At 37.2% G+C, this 25,223-nt stretch overlaps 1 protein-coding gene across 1 annotated transcript in view; it reads right to left on the reverse strand.

Annotated features, from left to right (window-relative positions):
• GATA4 (GATA binding protein 4) overlaps positions 1-24,996 on the reverse strand; it is a gene marked incomplete at both ends in the record, with an annotated part of 49,784 nt that extends 24,788 nt beyond the window's left edge. Inside the window, one exon of the mRNA XM_083350377.1 lies at positions 24,471-24,996. Within this exon, the coding sequence (XP_083206503.1) occupies positions 24,471-24,996 (526 nt within the window). The remainder of the gene's footprint in view (positions 1-24,470) is intronic.
• Positions 24,997-25,223: the final 227 nt, after the last annotated feature.

Here is a 25,223-nt window from a genome sequence, read left to right on the forward strand (position 1 = left end):
GTTAACATCACTCAATAGTGATTGTGATTAGAGGTTTCCCTGTTGTGGGGAAATCGAAAACTCTTGAGGGTGGAATAGAATAAATTGAGTATCTTGCAAAAAAAGAAGTCACAATTAGTTGTCAGCCTGGAATCAGGAGCAGGCCATACTGTTATAGCATTTTCTAGTACATCCAGGTATTGCTCATTATTATTTCCTAAGCAGCAAAAAAAAACACCTCTGTTTCACGTACCAAGTAAAACCAAATTATGTTTGTAATTAGAACTCCACTGGCCAGCCAACAAAGTAGGATAAGAAGCTGCCCTCTGCTACCCAGTCAAGACATGTTTGGCATAACCTGCCAGTTCCATCAGCTTTCCATCTTGCTTTCCTTTTATCATCCCAGCTCCTTTCATCTTCATTCTGCAGCTTGCCAGATGGCAATGGGTTCTCAGTCATCCTGTCCCAGTGCTCTGTTTACAGGCAGAGGGAAATTTAATATCAACATTCCTAGAGTTTGCAAAGCAGCTTGTCAGATTGCTGCAGCACCTCTGCAAAGGCAAATCTCTGTGTTGGGCAAGGCACTTAGAGGCTGTAAACAAAACTCAAGAGAAAGCCTCTTCCTCCCCCTGCCCTCCACCTGCTGAGCAGAGCTTTCCTGAAACAATTTGTTATGAAAAAAGATGGCTTTGATAAATCAGTGTACCAAACTGATCAAGTGAAATTCTACAAAGATGAAGGAGGAGCATCTTCCATGGGAAAGGAAAGGAAAACTCTATTAATGAAATCTGAGTCATTCAACGTTGCCACACCTAAAGTTTCTTTCCCTCTTGCTTCTACTTTAGCTAAAAAGGCAATTATTAATTGTCATTTAATAAAGACAATTATTAATTGTAAATACACCTACAATTTAATATATATATATACATTCTTTTCATGACCTGTTTTCCTTGTTACCTTCTGGGAGGAGGCTTCATGGTATCCGAAGGAGAACATCCAGATTCAGTCACAGTTTTGTTCCACACAGTATTAACCTTGTGAACTCTCAAACTTCCTCTTTCTGCTATGTATTAGTAAATAGCATGTAAATATGTATGTTGTGTATGTGTATCGATATATATTTTCTTTTGAGAGCAGGCAACCGAATTTCATTTTTAATGTATGCCAGTGTGCCCACAGTAAAAAAAAATGACAATAAAGTTTATCTTAATCTTAATCTCCTAATCATAAAGACATGGGAATGATTTTCTCTGGAGCAGCACCCAGATTCTGCAACTTCCTCCTGTAGCAATTGATGACATTTCTCCTCTTCTATTTAACAGTGCAGCATTTAGATAGAAAAATATCACCCTTAAAAACAGGATATAATTGCATTTAATACAAAATAGGATCCTGTATAAATTATATAAATTAAATTATATAGGCAAGAAAAACCAAACGCACAGGTATAGTTTAGGACAGGCAGGACAAACTGCCAGCCCGCAGACCAGGTACGTCACTCTGAAACCACACCTACCCCATTGCCGGCAATGGGGAAAAAGTCACGTGATGTCGCGAGTTTGACATGCCTGGTTTAGGAGGTACCTTGTTCAATAGTAGTAACTGTGAGAGGGATCTCAGAGTCCTAATGGATGATCACTTAAATATGAGCCAGCAGTGTGCTGCAGCTGCCAAAAAAGCCAACACAGTGCTAGGCTGCATTAACAGAGGGATAGAATCAAGATCATGTGAAGTATTAATACCACTTTACAATGCCTTGGTAAGGCCACACTTGGAATACTGCAACCAGTTTTAGTCACCACGATGTAAAAAAGATGTCGAGACTCTAGAAAGATTACAGAGAAGAGCAACAAAGATTTTATCAGGGGACTGGAGGCTAAAACCTACAAGGAACGGTTACTGGAATTGTGTATGTCTAGTTTAATGAAGAGAAGGACGAGGGGGGACATGATAGCAGTATTCCAAATATCACAGGGGCTGCCACAAAGAAGAGGGAGTCAAGCTATTCTCCAAAGAACCTGAAGGCAAGACAAGAAGCAACAGATGGAAACTAACCAAAGAGAGAAGCAACCTAGAACTAAGGAGAAACTTCCTTATGTTAGAACAATTAATCAGTGGAACAACTTGCCTCCAGAAGCTGTGAATAATCCAACACTGAAAGTCTTTAAGAAGAGATTGGACAGCTATTTGTCTGAAATTGTATAGAGTTTCCTACCTGAGCAGGGGATTGGACTAGATGACCTCCAAGGTCCCTTCCAACTATTATTGTTGTTGCTGTTGTTGTTTTTTGTTGTTGTTAACATATTTTTTTAAAAAAAGTTCAATTTGAACTTTTAATTTGAATGTCAGGCATGGTAAATGTTAATAAATATTTTTTTAAAAAGCAAAAAGGCTTTTTAGTTGCAATATTGTTCAGTATTAAATCTCCTTTCCTATCTTTTAGTATATAAATTGCAGTATGGCACTGGGTAGAAAAAATGTTTTTTGTCTGTAGGGTACATATGTATATAAACTTATATGCATGATTATTGGGGATAGCTCCAAAACATTGGATTTTTGCAGCACTGCTGCATTATATTTGTACTGGACTTCTGCTCCACTCTTCTATGACCTGTACTGATGATTGTTTGAGGATTGTGGGAAGCCAAAACATCTGGACAGCATCTAGTAAAGAAAACTAAATGACAATTTAAGGTAACCAGATACTTAGATTATGTAATAGCAGTGATTAAGACCTTGAATGGCAACCTTGGCATAAGCAACAGTATGTAAAAATATTATTTATTTATGAAATATTTTTTGTGATAATATATTTACATCAATTTAACTAGTTCTTTATCTATTATAGCCTTCCACACCCCAGGTCTATGTATCAGATGTCCTTTCTGGGTGCCTTCAGCTTAAAATGCTAGCAGATTATGATGAACATGAAGGTTGCTTAGAAGCAGAGAAAAGTTGAATAGAAAGAAATTTATCCCTTTTGCTAATAAAATTAGAACTTGAGACTGTTCATTAAACTGAAGTGTAAGGAGATTGAGAACTAATATAACACATCTTATAGTTGAATGTCAGCATTTGCTGCCATTTTAAGGGGTATTTACCAATTAAAAAGACAAATTCACTGAAGAGAGGCTTACTGGGTGGAAGTATCTAAATCTAGAGTTTATACATTTATTTGCAAACATTTATATACTACTTATTCACTTTAAGTATCTACTGCTAAGGAGCAACAATGAAATAAAATGTTGTTTCATGCTGGAACTTCCAGAATGCATCATTATTAGACAAAAAATTTGGACAAGTGGCCATTTGCCCATTCCATCAGACTTCTTATGTTTTGCAAATATCTAAAGTTTGTTAACACAAATGATGAAATAATACAACTCTATCTATCTATCTATCTATCTATCTATCTATCTATCTATCTATCTATCATCTATCTATCTATCTATCTATCTATCTATCTATCTACCTAGCTACCTACCTATCTATCCTGCTTTATTATTTTTATAAATAGCTCAAAATGGTGAACATGCCTAATATTTCTTCCACCTCTTATTTTCCCTTTATTGGAAAAAATAAAATAAAATCTCATGGTTCCCATTTTTCACTGCCTGTGCAACAAAATAGAAAGGAAACAAATTCTGGGTTCTATCATTAGAACTACTTATCTGTCATTAGATAGTACTGCTGAGTTATTTATTTAATTATTTGTATCCCATCTTTATTATCTGAACAAATAATTCAAGGCAGTGAACATATCCAACAGAACTTCCTCCTCCCCACAACAACTCTGTTTGGTTAGCTGGAGTGAGAGAGTGTGAAAGTCACCCACCTAGATTTCCTGCCTAAGGCAGAACTAAAACTAGAACAGTCTGCTTAGCTTCTAGCCTGGTGCCTTACAAGGGTAGGCAACCTTGACTCTTTTATGACTCGTGGACTTCAACTCCCAGAATTCCTGAGTCAGCATGGCTGGCTCAGGAATTCTGGGAGTTGAAGTCCACGAGTCATAAAATAGCCAAGGTTGCCTACCCCTGCGTGACTAGACCAAATAGCTCTCTCTCTCTGAGTTACAAAAACCTGGAAGGCTAATAGAAAGCAGGAAAAAGATGGAGAATATTATTGTTTTGCAAAGCAATGGTTATACCAAAGGCTATTGAGGCAAATCCCTGCCTTTGGTTGTTGGCAATATGGCTATTTGTAAGTGTTGCTAATATTTCCAGTACAACCCTTACAATTTTATTTTACCTATCTCCATTATGATTTGCTTTGGAAACATTATAAATTCAAAGGTGGCATCTCTATTTAAAGCTAGGAAGCTGCAGCAAGGAAATAAAAAAATAAAGAAAATAAAATTTTAAAAAGTTATTTGGATTGCTTTAAAGTATAATATATATATATATATATATATATATATATATATATATATATATATATATATATATATATATATATATATATATATATATATATATATATATGACAGATTCTGCCAACCTAGCAGTTCGAAAGCATGTAAAAATACAAGTAGAAAAATAGGGACCACTACAGTGGGAAGGTAGCAGCGTTCCATGCGCCTTTGGCATCTAGTCATGCTGGCCACATGACCACGGAGACATACTCGGACAAGCGCTGGCTCTTCGGCTTTGAAATGGAGATGAGCACCGGCCCCTAGAGTTGGAAACGACTAGCACGCATGTGCGGGGGAACCTTTACCTTTATATGACAGAAATAATACAAATCTAGAAAATAATTTTGTAGATGTTTCACTTATTGAAAAAAAATCCCATTACTGTTCTAAGTACATAGCACAATTATAGCATAAGGATACTGTTTTCAATATAAATAGTATGTAAAAATGAAAATAAATGAAATAAATGGAAAAATGAAATAAACCTATTTGAATAAAATAAAAGAAATATAGGTTGGAAACCACCAAAATAATTTAAAGTTTCAGGTTCACTGGGTAAACTTATACTTTCTCTACTCTGGAATCTTTGCAATCTTTTTAAAAGTTCCTGGTTCATTTGAAACATTTATCAACTAACATTTTGAGAATATCATTTGTTTTGGCTTTAATTGAGAGCACCTATATTTAACTGCTATGGCTTCATCTCACAGACGTTAGTAGCACATACCAATTATCCATTAATTTCCAACATAGGTATTCAACAAGTCTCCAGCCTGGTTTTCAAATCATTAGGTTTTTTTATTATTTAAAGAATGCTTTTAAGTTTCTAAATCAATAGATTTTAAGCCATCCTTCAAGCTTTGTTCTTCTGACTGCACGGAGTGGAAAAAAGATAGATGAAAGCAACAATGCAATCACCTAATCATGGGACTTTGGCTGGGGGTGGGTTGAGTAAGAGACTAGCATCTGAAAAGTCTGTAGGACAGCATTTCAAGTGAGGAGCCCTTTATCCAAATCAACTGCTTATGCAAAGCTCCTTGGCCAGATTCCTACCAGTCAATCGGGCAGGGTCCAGGGGCATAGCAGGAGTTGAGAGCTCAGACTATGGTTCAGAGGCTGCAGCAGTTGAAATTTAACTAGCAGCAACAGATGTGATTCCCTCCCTAAGCCAAAGCCCATCAAAGTCACTGGCTCAGGAGCAATAAGTGAGAAGCTGGCTCCATGTGAGAGTTCTTTGATAGCAACAGTTCTGGAAGGCTCTTCAGCCTTTGTATATAAAGCAAATATAATTATTTTCAGCAGGGACTGTCTTTGACTATCTTATCAGGAATAGTTCGCATATTTACTTCTAGTATGTACCGCTCACTCATAAAGGTATAGTAGATCCTCATCCATTAAAACCCAGAATTTCAGTTTGAAAAGTTTTTTGAGGTCATCTAATCCAATCTCCGTTCAGGCAAGTATCTTTTTTAAAAAAATCCCATTTATATCCCGCCCTTCTCCGAAGACTCAGGGCGGCTTACAATCTAAGCACAAATCAATGTGCTTAGCAATAGCCTTCATTCTATGTATATGCCTGCTTATTAGGGCTTTCGGGGGGCCCAAGCGGCATTATTACAAAGTCAGCTTAATTGGCCCCAACAATCTGGGTCCTCATTTTACCTACCTCGGAAGGATGGAAGGCTGAGTCAACCTTGAGCCTGGTGGGATGCGAACCTGCACTAATTGCAGGCAGCTGGTGTTACTTAAGGAGGCATTAGCCCACTGCTCCACCAAGGCTCTTCAAATGACTGTCTAGCCACTGTTTAATTATCTCTAGTAAAGAACATGCCAGTATTTCTTGTGGCACTCTGCATATATCTCGCAATCATATGATGCCTTTTATTCCCTACCTGCCATCCACCCCATCTCTCTCTCTCTCTGTATTTGATGGCCTCAATGGATGAGAGTAATTGGTTCCATCAAGTCCAGCCCCGTTTTAACAGAAGAATTTATGAGTTTTCTCCATTTTATAATTAAATTGTTCAAACAATTAAGAAAATCTTAATGGGTATGGTTCACAGCAGTTGTTCTGAAGTTAAAGACACTATAGGTGTTTACTTATGGTGAATGAACTAAGTTCAGTGTAATAGAAAGGAAATATCTAAAATGAGGCCCTAAGATTAAAAAAAAATGACTGTGGGGGTTAGCATTTGCCATTTGCAATATTTAGATTTGCATTACATGTATTATTTTTAAATATGCAGCTAGAATGATTAAGTGTACTTTTTGAGTTCATTAAGATAATCTGAGATTTAATACAGTTTAGAGAAAGGAGTGGAATTTACTCCCCAGTGTGTTTGTTTGGGGCTGGTGCTGAATATTTTGTGTAAATTAATGTTTATTTAGAAGTGTAATTAATAGAAAGATGGTATCTAATGCTTCAGACAGCAATCCTCCTTTTGAAAGGTACTGGCTGAAATCTAGTTTGAAGAGAAAGGAGAGATTTTGAACCCAGCCACCCACAGTTAAAAATCAAGGATAGCAAAAGGTTAAGCCAATTCATCCCTACTATTCTACAATGTACTGAATTTCACTCAAATTTAAATACATTAGTGCATATACATTAGTGTATTGAAGATCTTAACAAATCTGTGTCCCCTTTTTTGGGTAACGGGTATCTGGCTGTCTTGACTACATTAAAACAGGTCAATGGCATCATGGTTGCAAAAATCTCCATCTTTTACAAAATGGTGGACAACAGCAAAATACAAATGTATGCAAAAATTTCCTACAATGCACAGTCAAGGAACTAGGTCTTACAGATCAAGGCAAAAGACATATCCTGTTGACTTCCTGTAATGGGAGGAAAAAACATTTTTAAGGAAATCCCTCTGGTGCCTGCCCATGAACTCTGACAGCCTTCTGGAGCATTTCCTGTGTAAGATTTGGAATAAATAATAAAAGAATTTTTATACTTTAGAATGTAGACAAGACTTGCAGAGAAAGCGGCAACACAATATTACAGAGGAATTCAACTTGCCTAGCTCCCAACATTTTAAATTGCTCTCTTACTATTTTCATATAGTTGCTTGAAAAAAAATGGAACTAGGTGCTTCAAGATAGATAAAGTGGCATGTCCATCGCCCATGGGCATCCTTTGCTTCTTCCGGTGTTTTGCTCAATCTTGACATGGTTAATACTTGACATGGTTAATACTACAACAGCATCTGAAGTTAATAATTGTTTGCTCCATTACCAATGATACATTTCTTTTGAGATTTTCCTTCTTGTAGAGATTTCACTAGGGCCTCACATATGATCTTTTCTCAATTTTTTGTAATCCTTCTAGCAATCACCACATGGTATTTCAACAGATGTCTTAAACTGATATGGATATGATCCAAATGTAGGAACATTTTGACAGCAACAGCAACAGAATTGTTATATAAAGTCAAGCATGTTATGAATACAGGTACTCCTCAACTTACAATCATTCGTTTAGTGACCATTCAATGTTTCGAGAAAACATGATTAGAAAAAATGACTTATGATCATTTTTCACACTTACAACCATTGCAACATCCCCACAGTGACATGATCAAAATTTGGCTGCTTGGCAACTGCCTCCTATTTATGACGGTTGCAGTGTCCCGGGGTCATGTGATCATCTTTCGCGACCTTCTGACAAGCAAAGTCAATGAGGAAACCAGATTCACTTAACAACTGTGTTGCTAATATAACAATTTCTGTGATTCACTTAACAACTGTGGCAATAAAGGTTATAAAATGGTGCAGAATTTACTTAACAACTGTCTGGCTTAGCAATGGAAATTTTGGACTTCATTGTGGTTGTAAGTGCAAAATTACTTGTAGTTCATTTCCAACTCATTTGAAAGGGAGAAACCACTATTGGGTTATTGAGAGCAAGGACCATACAAATACTTTGAAATTCTTAAACAGATAATGCTTTCTGTCCATGGAGTGCTTGTATTTTTCTAAAGTTCTTACTCTTTGTAAGGTAGACCTTGTGACTTTTCTATTTGTGTAGAGCTTTTGCTTCCTTTAAATAGCAGTGAATGAGTACTGCCCTAAATCACATGAAATATCATAAGTCACAATACATTTAACACTCTTGCTGAGCTTGCATAAAGGATCTCCAAGCAAAACACAGTTGTGTAAAGATGATCAAAAGATCTCATGCATATATACATTTCTGCTGCCTATTTGGAGCTGAAAACTGGATGTGACAGAAACTATTACACAAGTCAGAGTTCTTGGAGAAAGCATGATTACAACCATCACTACCATGACCAGAGATTTTTTAACAGCCATTGATAAAGTATCTGCAGAGGTCACTTCCAAAACTCAGCAGAGTCACACAAAAACCCTGACCTAGCTGATAAAATTGCAGGGAGCAAAGTTATCAGAGAGGAATAGAACTTGCCCGGTTTCTAAATCTATTGATTGGGCTTTTTATCTAAAATAACAGACATTATAAGATAGGCAAAAAGTTCCAGATAAGGAAGAGAATTGAAGCAGTCTTGAATCCAGATCAGATTGGTGAGAGGAGAGAGGCCAGGTTCAAACTCCTGCTCTCCCTCCACAACAATCAATGAAAGCCTCTGACGTGGTCCCAGGATGGGGGGAGGGGCTGAAGCCGGATGAACTTTGAAACCTCAGAGTTTATTTTGTGATTATCATTAACTTTGTCTATTGATCAAGGCTCAGATTGGAAGTGACAAAGTTTGAATAATTTAGAAGAAAGAAAAACAGCTGAGATGGAGAGAGAGGGTGGAGAAAAGATGTTGGAAAGCAATGAAACATGGGATTAATCACTTCAAATCTCATTGTAATAAATGGCCAAGATTGATGGCTGGCTGATTGCTATGACAATCAGAAGACTGATGCAGAAATAATATGGAAAGGAAAAGATTTGTAAATGAGCAATATGCAGAATTGACTTGGGAGGCCGGTGTGTGGTGTAGTTGGTTCACATAGTGTGGTGGGATGGAGGGTTTGTTGTCACTGTGTGTTGGGGGGAGAGAGCACAGGGGGAGGCTCAGCTAATCTCAATGTACACATGTTGTACTTTGACAATAAAGGTTTATTATTATTATTATTAATCTCAAGTGATCCCTCTACCTTGCTCAATGGAAGCTAAGGGACAGAGGAACTACAGTTTGGAACAAGAAACTGAATGGAGAGATGATAAGAAAAGGCTAAAAGCAATAGCTTAGGATGACAAAGATAACTGCCGGGAAGAGAAAATGGCAAGAAATAGAATTGACTATTTCTAGAAATTGCACAATAAAAAGCAGGTAGTATTTTGAAAAGGGTCAGTGGGTTAGGACACTGAGCTTGTCGATCAGATGGTTGGCAGTTCCCGAGTGCCGCGTAACAGAGTGAGTGCCTGTTATTCGTCCCAGCTTCTGCCAACCTAGCACTTCCAAAGCATGTAAAAATACAAGTAGAAAAATAGGGACCATGACGGTGGGAAAGTAACAGCGTTCCGTGTGCCTTTGGCGTCTGGTCATGCTGGCCACATGACCACGGAGACGTCCTCGGACAAGCGCTGGCTCTTCGGCTTTGAAACGGAGATGAGCACCGGCCCCTAGAGTTGGAAACGACTAGCATGCATGTGCGGGGGAACCTTTACCTTTACCTAGTATTTTGAAGAAGATAGGCCTCTGGCAGAAGATTTCAAGATAATGTATCACCTTTTATATTTGAAAAATGTTTCATATTGTGGTTTCCTTTTCAACAACTAAGGCTATCAAAAAAACAAAGTAAGGATGAATGTTTAGCTTCCTTAAGATCAAACACTATATATAATGCAACCCAACTTTTTCAGATCATCCCTGCTATATAGTGGTTACAAGGATTTCTCAGAAATTGATCAATGATTTTTCAAAAGACAACTTAATTGTTTATCTCTATGAATGCTTTCAGACAGACAGGCACACATATACACACATTCTTGCATACATATGGAGGGGGATAGAGGTCACAGACAGACACACATACATACACAAATTCTTGCATATATGGAGGGGGGTAGAAGTTAGCATGAGCCATCCACAAGTTCACTTTTCAATTACTGTATGTGTTTAGAACATATCACAATTTTTAAAATTTCTCATCATGTCCCTACCCACTCTCAAGGGGTCCCTGAGTCTTTACCTAGCAAAACCATCAGATATTCTAGGGGAAAAAAATACTCAATGTTAATTTTTCCCAAGGCTGTTCTACACATTTTAAGAGCTATTTTAGTATAATTCTTAGCCATGTATAAACTGGCATGCCAATGTTTTGGAAATGGAGATAAGATGAATTACTATGCCAGAAGCAGAGCAGGCAAGTGAGTGGGTTCAATATTTGTGCCCTGGCAAATGTAGAGGCCGCTGGATTTGTGTAAATCAGAGCCAGTTTTGTTTGGTTGTTGTGATTGCTGACTTAATTACATGCAATGACATGCAATCTACGGTTCTCTCAAAGCTGATCTATCCTCAAAACTCTGATAGATAATTTTAAATGATAAATGGTGACTGACCTAAGGTCACTCGAAAAAGGTTATGGCTGGATGGGGATTTGTAATAAAATCTTCTGCAATGCTAATTTGATACAAGAAATATTACAATATGCAGAAACCTTATAGCAAAGCAAAACCTAAGAATGTAAGATAAGCCTGGATGGAGACTAATGGCCATCTAGCAACTTATTTCAAGTGGTTAGTCCTCAACACTCTAATTAAAAAGTATATTCCCATTATATTTGGAGATACAGTGCGAGTGTTTTAAACTTTGCTAATCCAGGACCTCACAGACATGGAACAATACAATCAGAGAACTGATTTGGTTATTTTGTCTCACGTGAAAAGCTTCGAAAGAAAAATATTCACCTTCCAAGTCTGTCTGTCTGTCTGTCTGCCTGCCTGCCTGCCTACCTACCTACCTATCTACCTATCTATCTATCTATCTATCTATCTATCTATCTATCTATCTATCTATCTAAACATATATAATACTCTTTCCTCCTACTCTCAAACTTCTCTTATTACTAAGCTAAGTAATCCCAATATTATGTTCCAGTTTCCAACCCTGAACATAGATTCAAGTTTCCAATATTCCACAATATTTTAATGTAACCATTCACTGTATCCATCAGTTATTCTTCCTGGTTCCTAACATGCATTTCAAAAGGATATCAGTCACAACTGAAGTTACAGTGAACTTCACTGACCATTTGGCTGGGAAGCCCTTTGAGTCCTGGAGGGCTGCTTCTTCTTAAAAAATGTAGTGTCATTTGCTGTTACTTTTAGCTCATTGGTAATCAATTTAAACTGAACTTGTTGGGGATCTCACTGCTGCTTATGGATTTATTTATAAATTAGTTAATTTATATACCACTCAATTGAAGAATGTCCTGAGGGTAATTTTCAAATAATTTACAAACTAAGAACCACTTATAGGAACCAATAATAAAGCCAATATAAAAGTTTACAGGTCAGCAGATAATATTAATTCTATTGCAGTAATACTAATGTTAAGCAATAAGCAGCATCAATAGTAATAATCTCAAATAACAGCCAATACAAAAATTTACAGGTCAGTAGACAATAGTACTAATACTATACTAATAATACTAATAGTACCATAATACTAAGTATAAAGCAATAATCAGTAACAATAGTAATAATCTCAAATAATATGTACATGTTTTGTTTAATACAAATATTTAAGTATTAAGTTTAACATTAGTATTTCAACATTAATGTTAAAATTAAATATTACAGGTACCGTAATTGCTTACTGAAAGAAGGCGGTCTAAGCCAATCACCTTAACAAAGGCAGTGAACATGCCAGACAGATTTCCCTATAGCTTCCATTCCAGAAGCTGGAGGAAGGTGGCCTGGGGTGGGGAAGGAAGGCAGTAATGGCAAGGGAAACAACAACTTTGGGGTCCACAAGAACTGGCAATTGACTAGACTCACTCTTACCACTGAGCTTTGAAAAAACTTGCTTCGGTAGGTAGCATTAGGGGTCCCCCCCTTCAATTGTGTCTGATTCTCAGAAACTGCCTGGAAAAGTTGCTGCAGTTTTCCTGGGAAGATTTTTCAGAAGAGGTTTGCCATTGCCTCCTTCCTAGGCCTGAGAGAAAATGACTGGTCTGAAGTCATTTAGGGCTTTGTGCCTAAGGTAGAGTTAAAATTCAAGGTCTCCTGGTTTCTAGGTGCTAGATAGGTGTTAGTTATTCGATAGGGCTATGCTATCTGGCCTTTAAAAATCCTGACAAGCACTGGATGAAAGCACAGTTCAGGAGCTCCATCTCTTTGCTACCTGGTCAGATTTTTGCAGCCCAGATTTTATAGACCAAGCACAAAACCCCAATAGGAGACAATAGCAATATGAAGAAAGAATGGATTAAGGGAGGTAAAAGTCACTGCTCCCAATTGAACCATGCCTAACTCGATGGTAGTGGAATGCAAACAAGTAAGAGACTCTTGGTCTGCGCATAGTTGATAGCATTCAATTTAAGTACTGGAAGTTCTATTTTACTCCTCCCTTCATATTCTTTATATTCTTTAAATTCTTTGATAACGTTCCCTGAAATGGCTCATTCTGTGAATGTACCTTTGTACATGTACATTAATTTCAAAGGCTCCCACACCCACTTCAGTTAGAATGCTGTTTTAAAACATTTAAAAGCAATTTCTAAAAAGAAAGTATGGAAAAGGCAGATCTTTCAATAAGGGGTTGGGGAGTAGAAGTTGGAGAAATGAAAAAAGCTGGGGAAAGAGTAGCAAAAGCTCCTTAACTGGGAGACAGTATAGTAATAATAATAAGTTGGAAGGGACCTTGGAGGTCATCTAGTCCAACCCCCTGCTCAGGCAGGAAACCTTATACCATTTCAGGCAAATGGCTGTCCACTCTCTTCTTAAAAACTTCCAGTGTTGGAGCATTCACCACTTCTGGAGGCAGGCTGTTCCACTGGCTAATTGTTCTAACTGTCAGGAAGTTTCTCCTTAGTTCTAGGTTGCTTCTCTCCTTGACTAGTTGTAAATTCTGAAGCTCCCTTTAACTACTGAGATTAAGACTTTCCATTTGCAAGTCAGAGTCTGCTTTCTTGAAGAACAGAAAAAAAGCCCTGCTGGATCTGGGCAGGATCTATCAAAACATTCCAAGAAGATCACAAAAAAGGCATGAAGGGAGAGCCACCTCTCAAGCTTCTCCTACTCAAAAACATATTATCCCTGAACAATAACATTACATTCAGCAATCATGACTAAAAATAGGATGGTTAACATGATCATTTTTCAAGTGTCAAAAAAATGCAGGGGAATGTAGGAACACACAAGTTATTCCTATTCTCCACCATTCAATTCCATTGTCACACAGCCAGCAAATGTCTCTACTATCTGCCTATTTGGGACACAGAATTTGCTGCGTGCCTACATCCACGTATAGACTAAAGTATCTCCATGCACGAAATGACAAGATTTCCACAGTTAACATTCTTACATTGAGGAACTCTATAGTCGTATATCAAGGTGGGTGAAGAATCTTTTCCACTGTTCTCCTAAGACAGATGCACATTTTTGCCATGAGCAGCAGTGAGCACCGGCTCATTTGACCTGATAACCCCCTCCCATTTTTTTTTATCAAGAAGTATATACTGGGTCACAGCATGGGTTCACCCATCAGGTCTAGTTTCCTGTTGCTAATTTCCAAAATTTAGTTTGAGCTATAGCTCAGTAGAATTTATCCCCTCCCAAATCTAATTTCAGTGTCAAGGTTTAACCCTTGAAACTGAAAAGTCACTATAAATAAAACTAAAGATATAATTGACAGCCATTTACTCAAATAACTTATACAACAAAAGGAAGAAGAGATGTCCCAGCATTCTCTCTTTTTACAGATGAAGACTTATACTGTGTACTCATTAGCAGTTTACTTTTAAGGCTCCTAGGCGAAAGGATGCTAATGAAGCAGGACTCAGAACAGTTGGCACCTGAGTATTAAATCTGGCTGGCACCTTGATCTCAAACGTCCATCCTTGGTTCCATAAAGCTTAAGGTTCAACTGTTCATTAACGCTGGAAGAATCAAACCCTGCTATTAGCACAGTGTCAAAATCCCTCCCATTGTCTTCTGGTTTATGGCAAAGGGCTGAAGCCATCCATATAAATGTCACAATCCATGGAAATACAAGCTACAGGAGCCACTGCTCCCCTGCTGCTTATAGAATGGCTAGGAGTTCACCAACGGTGTAAAAGGAGCAGAAACATGCAGGGAAATGCAGTGGGGAGACTCTGCTTAACAAACAGCAAAAATATGGTTACACACAAACACACACATTCAAGCCCTAAGGGGAAGGTCACCTCTTGTCTAGCTTTCTGATTTCTCCCACTTAAATTGCTTTGGTAACATGGAACTTACAAGCTACATTTGGTGACTTTTTATGCCATAGTACCTCAGTATACCTGTGATTATAAGAGGATAAAACAACAGCATCTGAAGAAAGCAATGGCAAACTACTTGGTATTGTCCCCAAGTGGTTGATTCATAAGGAAACACTCTCAACTCAAAGGAGATTTTCCCCTGTAAAATATTAATATAATATTAACTCCCACAAAACACGTGGACTTCTTTGTTAATGTTATCTCTGTAAGGTTACTGCTTGGGAATGAGTATGTTGTATATGCTTGTATTTATAACTCCTGTTCTTAGCTTAAGTTTTAAACTATGTTGTTGAAATGCCTGGTAATCTGGAGAGTATGTGTGTGCCTTGAAGAGCAACAGAAAATGAGTGAATGAAAAGAGGGTAACTACAAAGCTCTTGAACATTTCTGAAAGCCAGTTAGTATTAGGAGTGTATTGGAGAAGGAACAGGAAGATTTAGAGAGTCTGCCTGGATAATTTATCAGACAAGTCAAGCTATCTCACAAACTTCTCATTGTCAGAATAAAACTGAATTAAGAAACTCTATATAGGCACCTTGAAATTTCCAGGAAAGATGGGTCAGAAAACTAAAGTGACTAAACTCAGCTCTGGTGCTGCAGAAGAGTGCCTGAACCAGACAGACATTTACAGCAATTCCTTCTTTGTTCTGAGACACTGCTCTTGTCTAACAGACTCAGATTAATGATCTTCTTTGAAAGGCACAAGCACTCAGGATCTTGACTTCTGAAGTCAAGTTGTTCCAAACTTTAGTCACCTACCAGAAGATCAGGGTATTTGAATAACCCTCTATACCATTCTATATACATATCAATGTAACTCATTTAAGATGTTATCAACATATCATTGGTTTCTTAAAGTCCTTCATCTCATAGTCTTACAATAATTCTGGGCATCTAATGATCTAGGCATCTAATACAGTGATTCTAGGTATGCTATTGGATCATTTTATTCCATGGAGTTCTGAAGGATACATGAGTCAGAAGATATGACATGCTACTTACATTCTAAAAATGAAATAAGTCATGAATTAGAAAATAAAAACAGTCTTTTGAAAAATAATAAATCAGCAAAACAGAAAGTGCAGATTAGAAGTAAATAAATTAGTTAGCCAACATGTTGGGTGTTAGATTTTTCAACATTATATATACGCTGTTGCTCTTCCAATACAATGAAAAAAAGCCCCCAATCTAAACCAACTCCCTCCTCCCAATCTCCCAACCCTCTTCCCAATTCAGTCAGAGGTGAAGAAGCTTCTGGGATGAGAAACAAAATGTTTTCAAAGACAAACTAAGTCCAGTTGTTTGAAAGTGCCCCTCTGGGACAACCATGACGTGGATGACTGAGAATCTCCATGGACACTCCCAATATGAAGTTTTTAAAAAAGTGTTAGATTATATCTCCCAAATAATCATGCTGCTGGAGGATGATAGGAGTATAGTCCAACATATCCAAACAGCACCAGACTGGGGCATATTGATTAAAAGGAAAAATGCAAAAAAGAAAAAGAGTCAGGGAGGAAAAAGAAAAAGCTAATCACATCATTACATTACAGATAAGAGTTGGGTTTATGGTAGAGGGGGAAATTTTCCTTTGGGATAACTAATCTTATATGTATAGAAAGAGCTTCCATGCATAGAGGAAGTCTTCCAACCTTTCTATACATTTGCAATCAGGCACCAAGGCCCTTTTATATGTAGCTACAAAATTTGTCTGTTGAACTGGCAAACTAATTTATTTTCATCATAGTGCCTTAAGACAATTTTTTTTGAGGGGGAAACCAACATGTTAAATGAAAGCATTTTATCCACATATTTCCTGCACTGGACTTTCTGAAATCTTTGGAGAAGTGCTTGGCATCTTTCATTCAGCATAGCTGCTACAGTCTCTCATTCTTCCTGTCTTCTCTGTTGACATGCTCCATGCAATATCTTGAGACTCAGTTGTAGAAGGCCTTAGGAACTGAAAAATATAGCGATGCTTATAGCAGTTCATGGAGAATGAAACTACAAACTGTGATTGTTTTTGTGATTCTAATCTACCTGGAGTCACCACAAGTCCAAGATGTTTTAAAAAATATATACTGTTCAATAAAATATCTTTTAAATCAGTGAATATAACTTATCTTCACTCTAGCTATTACTTTTTGGAAAGCATGTCCTTCACCTGGAAAAAAAATGTTACCCTGTTCTGAGGTAATCCTTAATTTGGAAATCATAACATTTGAAAAAGCACATTTTTTCCAGTGATATGTAGACAGGTAGCAATTTGCACATTATACAGTCCAAGCTTTTCATGTACTTAAAATACCAACACTCTGGTACTGTTCTCACATTAAAAATCTTTGCTTTATTCACTCCTGCAGTCATTGCTACTACAGTTAAAAATGCTAAAATATAATTTCTTTTCATTTACACTGCATGAATCTAATGCAATATTAAATTATACCCTTTCCTTTGGCAGATGCACAGAATTAAGGAACTATTTAGCTAATTATGCCATTATTTGTAGTTGCTTAAATGCAGTCAAAACACACACACTACACACTGACACATGTTAACAATATAAGAAAACAATTGATACATCAGTTTTTAAAAAGAGCATTGAAGCAAAATTGGCAATACACACACACAAACCAAAAGACATTCAAAATCTATTGTTTGACAATATTTGGAAAAGCGAAGGGTCTATTTACTGCCAAATTTGAAACTATATATTTTACAAGGTAAGAAAAAAATATGTCCTTCATGCACAAATATAATTCTGAAGACTGATGCTGCTCAGTGAATATAACTTGTGTTTAAAAAGATCACTACTGATTCAGATATATAAATTACTGTCCTTTTTAAAAGAACAAGGATTTTGAAAAATCACTGCCAAATTCCAACTATATGGAATGTTCCAATAGGACCAGTCTTGTATCCTCCTTGATTTGCTTGATTTCATTGTCTGCTTCTAGTGCAGTTTTGCTTTCACATATTAGGTTTAAAAAAATTGGGCAACTGCAAAGAAAAGTGGGGGAGGAAACATTTGCAACAGAAAGCAATTGAGCTTTGTTTACATTATTTGCAAGGCTGAACATTCCTAAAAGAAACAATTTCCAACCGTAAGTAATATGGAAAACCACTTGTTTGCAAACCAGCAAAAATACAGTAGAACTGGGCATTTAGTGCTGAGGATATATGGATACAGAACAGTATAAAGAGTAGGAATCTCTGAGGGATATTGTATATGGGACAATTAATGTATTGGCTGTATTGTATTTATTTGCCTGTTTTACGGATTGCCCAACTCCTAAACAACTCTGAGAAGTTTACAATATATATTAAATATATATTAAATATTTAATATTTACATTTAAAAAATGTAAAATCCAAATCAAAAGATTAAAAATTAATAGTTGTTGAACCACATGTTTTGTAAGACGCACTTCTATATGTTTTTGTGGAACTAAATTCATACATTGATCTAAAGCAAGGGTATCAAATTGGTGTCCCACAGGCTGGACATGTCACATGTAGGCCACGCCCATCCCGGCTCCGCAAAGGCAAAGAACATCATGATATGTCACAATAACTCATGTGACGCGATCGAATTTGACACCCGTAATCTAAAGTATGCTATATGCAGATAGTCTTCGAATTACAACACACTTAGTGAATGTTCAAAGTTACAACGGCACTGAAAAAAGTGAGTTATGACCAGTTTTTCACACTTATGACCATTTCAGCATCTCCATGGTCATGTGATTTACATTTGGCTGCTTGACAACTGACTCACATTTATGATGGTTGCAGTGTTCAGGGATCATGCAATCACCTTTTGGGACCTTCTGCCAATCAAAGTCAATGGAGAAACCAGATTCATTTAACAACCATGTTACTAATTTAACAATTTCAGTGATTCACTTAACCAATGTGACAAGAATGGCCATAGAATGGGGCAAAATTCTCTTAACTAATTTCTCTCTTAGTAATATAAATTTTGGGCTCAACTGTGGTTGTAAGTTGAGGACTACCTGTACATGATCTGAACTGGGCCTGTTTTACTCTACTTTGGAATGCCAGGAAAAGAGGAATAAAATAAGGCAGCACCTCTAGCAGATACCAAATGCATCCTTTAGTCACTGCATGACTCACAAGCCATCTGAGATTAATAATTAGATCTCCAAGACAAAGGATAACACCATGAAACAAATTCAATTCCTTATTGAATACTATTCATGTTAAGATTTTTTTTAACCTCCTTTTTTGTTTTTGTTTTTTTCTTTTGATAATGTACACAGGGGTCTGATGTCAAAGCCATTCATGTAAACAGAGTATTACTACCTGAGAACAGTGATGTCCAATGTCATGTAGCCATTGGTCCAGTATCAAGGGATTATGTGAGATGGACCAAGTCCTCCACAGTCATTCAGCAGGATTTAGATCAGGGTGGGCAATTAATTTTCCACATGAGAAATTGGGGCTGCTGTGGAAGACTGCCACCGCACCCCACCACCGCGACTGCCCCTCCCCTTCCATCATCAAGCTGGACAGAGACAGACAAAGGGTTGGAAGTGACCCGCAGACCCTAAAATGCCCAGGTCTGATTTAGATTGTGGTGCTAGTAGAAACTGAAGCTTAACATTCTGGTTCATTCTGTATTTTAAAAAAATCTGATAAAGATAATCTCAAATTTAATCTGACCTAATAATGCAGCTTTCAATGACGACAGAGACCAAATTCTATCCAGAATGAAGTTCTCAATATCACTGATAAAAGTCTCTTAAAATGCAAATAATTCATAGAATTGCAAAATAGTATCAATCCTATCTAAATAAAATTCCATTTAAATCTTCCCATAAAAAACAAACAAACCAAACCCCTAATCTTTCTTCTCTTCCCCTTAAATCCTTACTGAAGAAAAGCCTGTGATCTTATTTACACCTCTGCCTGGCTGCCCAGGGGCTCCTGGTGTTTCATTTAAATATGTGTAAGTGAAGAAGAAAGGAAGGCTTTTCCACAGAAATGTCCCTATTCTTCTCAGTTTGCAAAAACAAACACACGTGTGTAACTTTTGCAAAGCTCAGCCTCATTTGAAGACCAACATAGTGCCCCAGGCACAAAAAAAGACAATTTGCTGGCATAGAGGTCCCTGTGCTGGGTGTGAATGGAAAATTTGACCTACTACATCACACAGCAAAGTACAAAGTCACAGATATTGCCCACTGTTTAGACACAGACCAAGGAACACCAGTAGTAAGGTGAGAAGGAATAAAATCTCCTTCAAATTAAGTTCAATTCCTGGTAATTTTGTGGACACAGTTATGTAGCTTACCTGGTAGCAGTATAGAAATGTTTTCTCTTCTGAGACTGTTTTTTTTTCCACTTTCCAACTTAGCCTATAATTGTAGTATTCTTCCTATTGCAGTTGTTTCTGAACTCAAATCTCATCAGAACTTAATTTCATTGTGTTAAATGCAGTCCTTGATTTCTACTCATCTAAGTCCAACACTTTCAGCAGCTTTGGGCAAGAATTGCTGAACACAAAGAACAGCATATTAGATCAAATCAAAGGCCTATCTAAACCAACTGGGATAACCAGCCAGATGCTTCTTAACTAGGAAATGAACGAATTATACATCCCCCCCAATGTTTATGTTCCCTACTACCTAATATTGTGCTGCTCTGATCTCTAAAAGACCATTTATAACACCGGCCTGACCGAAAGCTGAAATTGTAGTTTAGTCTCACTCGGAGACAACTGTAAAGTTCTCCAATCCACTATCTAAAAAGTTAATTGAGAGAGAAGATTCAAAGAAAACCTAGCCCTGACCTCCCCCCCTCTTCCCAATTTACAGCATGTGTACTTTCAAAGGGTTCACCTTAGAGGCCAACTGTGATGTCCATTTGGCACCTATCAACATTATCTTGTCTTGCCCCTGAAGGCATGCCAGCATGTAGATTTAAGCAACTTCCAGTATGGTTTAATTGCTGACAATCCATGCTTCTTTATACTGAGTTTTACTAAGCTGCCAGATTGTTTCTGTATTTATTTCAAAAGTATGATTTTATATTGACCTATTCTATAAATCATTCTAATTCCTGCTCCTGGTGAAAAATAAAATAAAAATATTTAGGAAAACTAATTTAATTAAATGAATCAAATTGTTTTAAAAAATAAGGTAAGTGTAACAGAAGTTTAATGCAATTTGTTTATTCATGTAAAAACAGACTTATGTAAAGATGAAAAGAATCTCAAGGAAAATGAGAGCTGAATTTTTCACTCCTCTCCACCCTTTAGAATTATTGCCTCCAATCAATAATCATTTTGTTCCAATTTTAGGTCCTTAATTTTGTTCCATTTCCAAAGGAGGGCCTGTATGGGGGAAAAAAATCTCTGAGGCAAATTGATTTGGAGGTACATAAAAACTATCCATCAAAGGATGGCTGAACTGAATTCACATCAAATTCCAGTGTGATCTACTGGTCAGAATAACAGGCCAATTTCAAGAAACTAAGATTCAACTTTCTACCTTATGATGAGAACTTGTGGTTAACCTTGAACCACCCTTAGCCATTTCTGTTTCAATCTAACCGACCTCTTAGGGTTATTATAATGTTTTGAAAAAGCAGGATTTTAAAAAAGGGACTGGGATTTTAGATTTTAAATTTTACATTTTAGAACATGTTTTATTGTCTAGGGCTACTTGGTTTAATTTATTTTATTTTTTGTATATTATGTGTTGTATATAGTGTTTTAATTGCCCTGTACACTGCCCCGAGTCCTTCGGGAGACGGGCGGTATATAAATCCAAATAATAAATAAATAAATTAATAAATAAATATCTTGTCTCCTGACCTTCTTAAAAGAAAAGCAAAAGAAAATAAACTAATAGGAAAACTGACTGCATCATCACAAGAAAGTATTTCTAGAAGCCTTTCTCATTCTGCGGCCCACAGGGTTGGAAGAGGATTATGGGACTCAAAGTCTAATACATCTGAAAAGCTGGAAAATTCTACCTTATAGGACGGTAACCTAATCAAATGAATCCTAACTTCCTTTTTCTTTCTCCTCACTTCCCTCTCACCTTCTCTATGAATAGGAGCAGAAACATTACTAAATACTTGAATCAGAAGAGAGGGAGAGAGGGAGGGAAGGAGGGAGAGAGATGAAAAAGTATGGTGATTGATTCATTTTTTGGCCTTAGTGATAATAAATTGCAAATCTATAAAGTGAAAGTCCAGGAGGATTTCAGTGTTTTATACAATAACCGTATTGCACTAGTAAAGCAAAAGTGTGAACAAGCTACTAATATTAATTAAATGCAACAAAGATGCTACAAACTTACTATGTAGTGTTGTCAGATTTTCAAACTATTTAGGCTATGGATCCTGTTAATTAAAAAATAAATTTCCCGAAATTCTAATCAAGGGGCAAACTTCTAGTGATACAAAATAGGCAATAAAATGAAACTTATTAATCAAATTAATCAAAAAAATCAAATTTATGAATCAAACCTGTGTTCATTCTAATCAAGATATACATATTTATTTACTGAAGTTATCTCAATCATACAGATTCACCCCAAAACTTCCATTTCACCTTTCTCAGGGGAGGGGGGAAGGAAGCAGAGCTGGGACAGGACGACTTTGCAGAAAGCAGTCTATGCATTCACCAAAAGATGGCATGGCTGAGGTATTTTCTGAGGGAAAAATTGTGGCAATCATTTTCACCCTGCCACTGCCTGCCTCTCCGGCTCACACAGAGTGTGATGTGACACTGTGAGAGTGTTTTGAATGTCAGAGGAGAAGCCCCACCTTTTCCACTATACCTTGGCCACCCATGGTTGTATCTGGGTGAACTATCCTTTTCTCCCTTACTCTTTCTGCAGAACAGTTTGAAAACCCTGTGTTGTAACTTGCATATCCTTCCTGGTCCTTGTCCATGGGCTAATTTAAATTTCAGGTTTATATTTACTCCCTCTGTTCTACAATTGTGTTTAATCAGCAAGCAAACCTTGATCACTCTGAACTGAAACCAAAGTAAAATCTCATCTCGTAACTAAAGAGTGTTGAAATTAGATCACAACAAGATTTCGCAGGTATTACCTATATATAGGTGAAATCTTGTGATATATATACATACACATACACACACACCCTTGCAAAATACTAAGCACATCATACCAAGTAATGGATTGCTCAAAACCCTCAATTTATTTTTCCTTAGAACATCTATACCTGTCACCAGCTTCTTCTAAGAAGATTCTCATACACATCCTATTCAGTTTTTAAAACATCAATGGAATAAATTTCTGCAGAAAAACATACTATTGAGTATCAACATTACAGATGGTGAAAAAAAAGATAAAGAAACACACAGAGCCTGGCTGACTGGGAGATTAGAATGGCTGTGCTTCTAACAGTCCATAGCTTACCAATTTATCACTGAATGTGTGAGTATAATAATTTCTAATTTATTTTTTTTAAAGGGATTCCTGGGCAAATATACATAAAGCACTTTAACCTATTTACACCTGAACAGGCAGTGGGTGATCTAGGAATAATTTTGCTCACAAGAGGCAGTGCCCTTCTACATATCTTCCAAAGCAGTGTTTCTCAACCTTGGCTAGCTGGGGAATTCTGGGATTTGAAGTCTACACATCTGGAAGTTGGCAAGGTTGAGAAACACTGTCCCAAAGAATATGCCTTCCTCAAATCAACTGGCAACGTTTGCAATGCTAACAAAACATGCTGTACAGATTACTACTTTGAGCCTTAATTGTTTAATCCACATGAACTAAAGCATTAAAGTTAAGATTTTTATGCAATACAATTTTTAATAGTAGATTAAAAATTGCTTAATGTAGCAAAGACCTCAAAGGTTAGACAACACCCTCCTTTGGCATCAAATGATACAAAGTAATAAACAAAGCTACGACTCTTTTGTTGCTTGTATCCTAAGCTAAACAAATAGCAGATCTTTTTCAGTTCAGAATTATAGGATGGAGGAAGATCATGGAGACAAGAAGACATAACCAGAAACAATTCCCAATGTATTTATAAGGACTTCCTCCCAGTCCCAATGTGACAGAACTGCAATTGCAAAGGAATAAAGCTTATAGGAAGCAGTTCACATACCAGTGTTCACATACCAGTGCAGTAAATTATAAATAGGGTAAAAACAAGAACTATGTGGAATTGGAAGTTACAGAATTTCCCTGACATTAATCTTAGGTGCACTTTTTAAAATACAGCTCCATCACAGTACTGTGGATTCTTGGACTTGCCTCCCTTTAAAAGACACATTTAATATTTATGTTATTGGGACCAATATTGCTGGCTCCTAAAGCTGATGAAGAAATTGTAGATACTATCTCCCTGAGTTCTTTTGTTTATGAGAACTGCTAAATTAATTTCCACTGAAGGAAGTAAAAGAGTTGTCACACGAAATTTCTGGAAAAAAAAGGATCCTCAAAAGACTACCTCACTGACAAAATGTGAAAAATGCATTTTATTGATAATTATCTATGCAACTGTTGAAAAGCCCAGTATTTTTTTTATCTTTTAAAATTTAATCAATGTCATGCAATCCATCCCAGATTGAAAATAATATTACCTTTCTTGGCATGATAAAGTTTAGAAAATTCATTCTTACCTATGTTGGTATGCCTTGAAACTCCTGGAGTACCCCGATTCTGAAGGTTGTGGAGCATGGGGCTATCAAAGGGAGATGAAGTCCAACTCGTGCCCATTTCTGGGGTCATATAACTTGCTGGATATGGACTGGAATAGGACCCACTGAAACTCCGAGCATATTGGTCTCTGCTATTGGCCGAGATACTAAGAGAACTGTTATAAGCAGATGCTTCTCTGGAAGTAGTTGCTGGGATGGGGGTGCTGGTAGCAAAGGAGAACCGTGGGGATACTGATGGATGAGAAGATCCAGGGTTGTAAGCAACACTCTCAGCTCCAGGCTGAGTCCAAATGGAGTGGCTGGAGACTGGGCTGCCTTGCTGGGACGAACCACTCCCTTGGAGGTAAGGCAGGCTGGGAATCATGGTAGTGACCCTTGTGGTGGGTATGTAGACAGGAGAAGCAGCAGCTGCAGTGTGCATAAAACTACTGGTCCCTTCATATGCTGGTGGGCCATGGTTGGCTGCCATGGCTAAGCTCTGGTACATCTCTGAAGGTGCAGACTGGGCCTTGATTTGCAACCCAATCACACAGACAAGTTATTTATTTTTTATTTTATTTATTTTTATTGCATTTATATCCCGCTCTTCTCCGAAGACTCAGGGTGGCTTACAAGCTTAGCAGAGATCTTAGCAGTTATCTCCAGAGATCCAGGTTTGAAGACAAGTATGGGCAGGATGGACCATACAGTTTCAACTCAGATCCAGTGAGTGGG

This window comes from Vipera ursinii (genome assembly GCF_947247035.1).
Source record: "Vipera ursinii genome assembly, chromosome: 1".
Lineage (NCBI taxonomy): Eukaryota > Metazoa > Chordata > Lepidosauria > Squamata > Viperidae > Vipera > Vipera ursinii.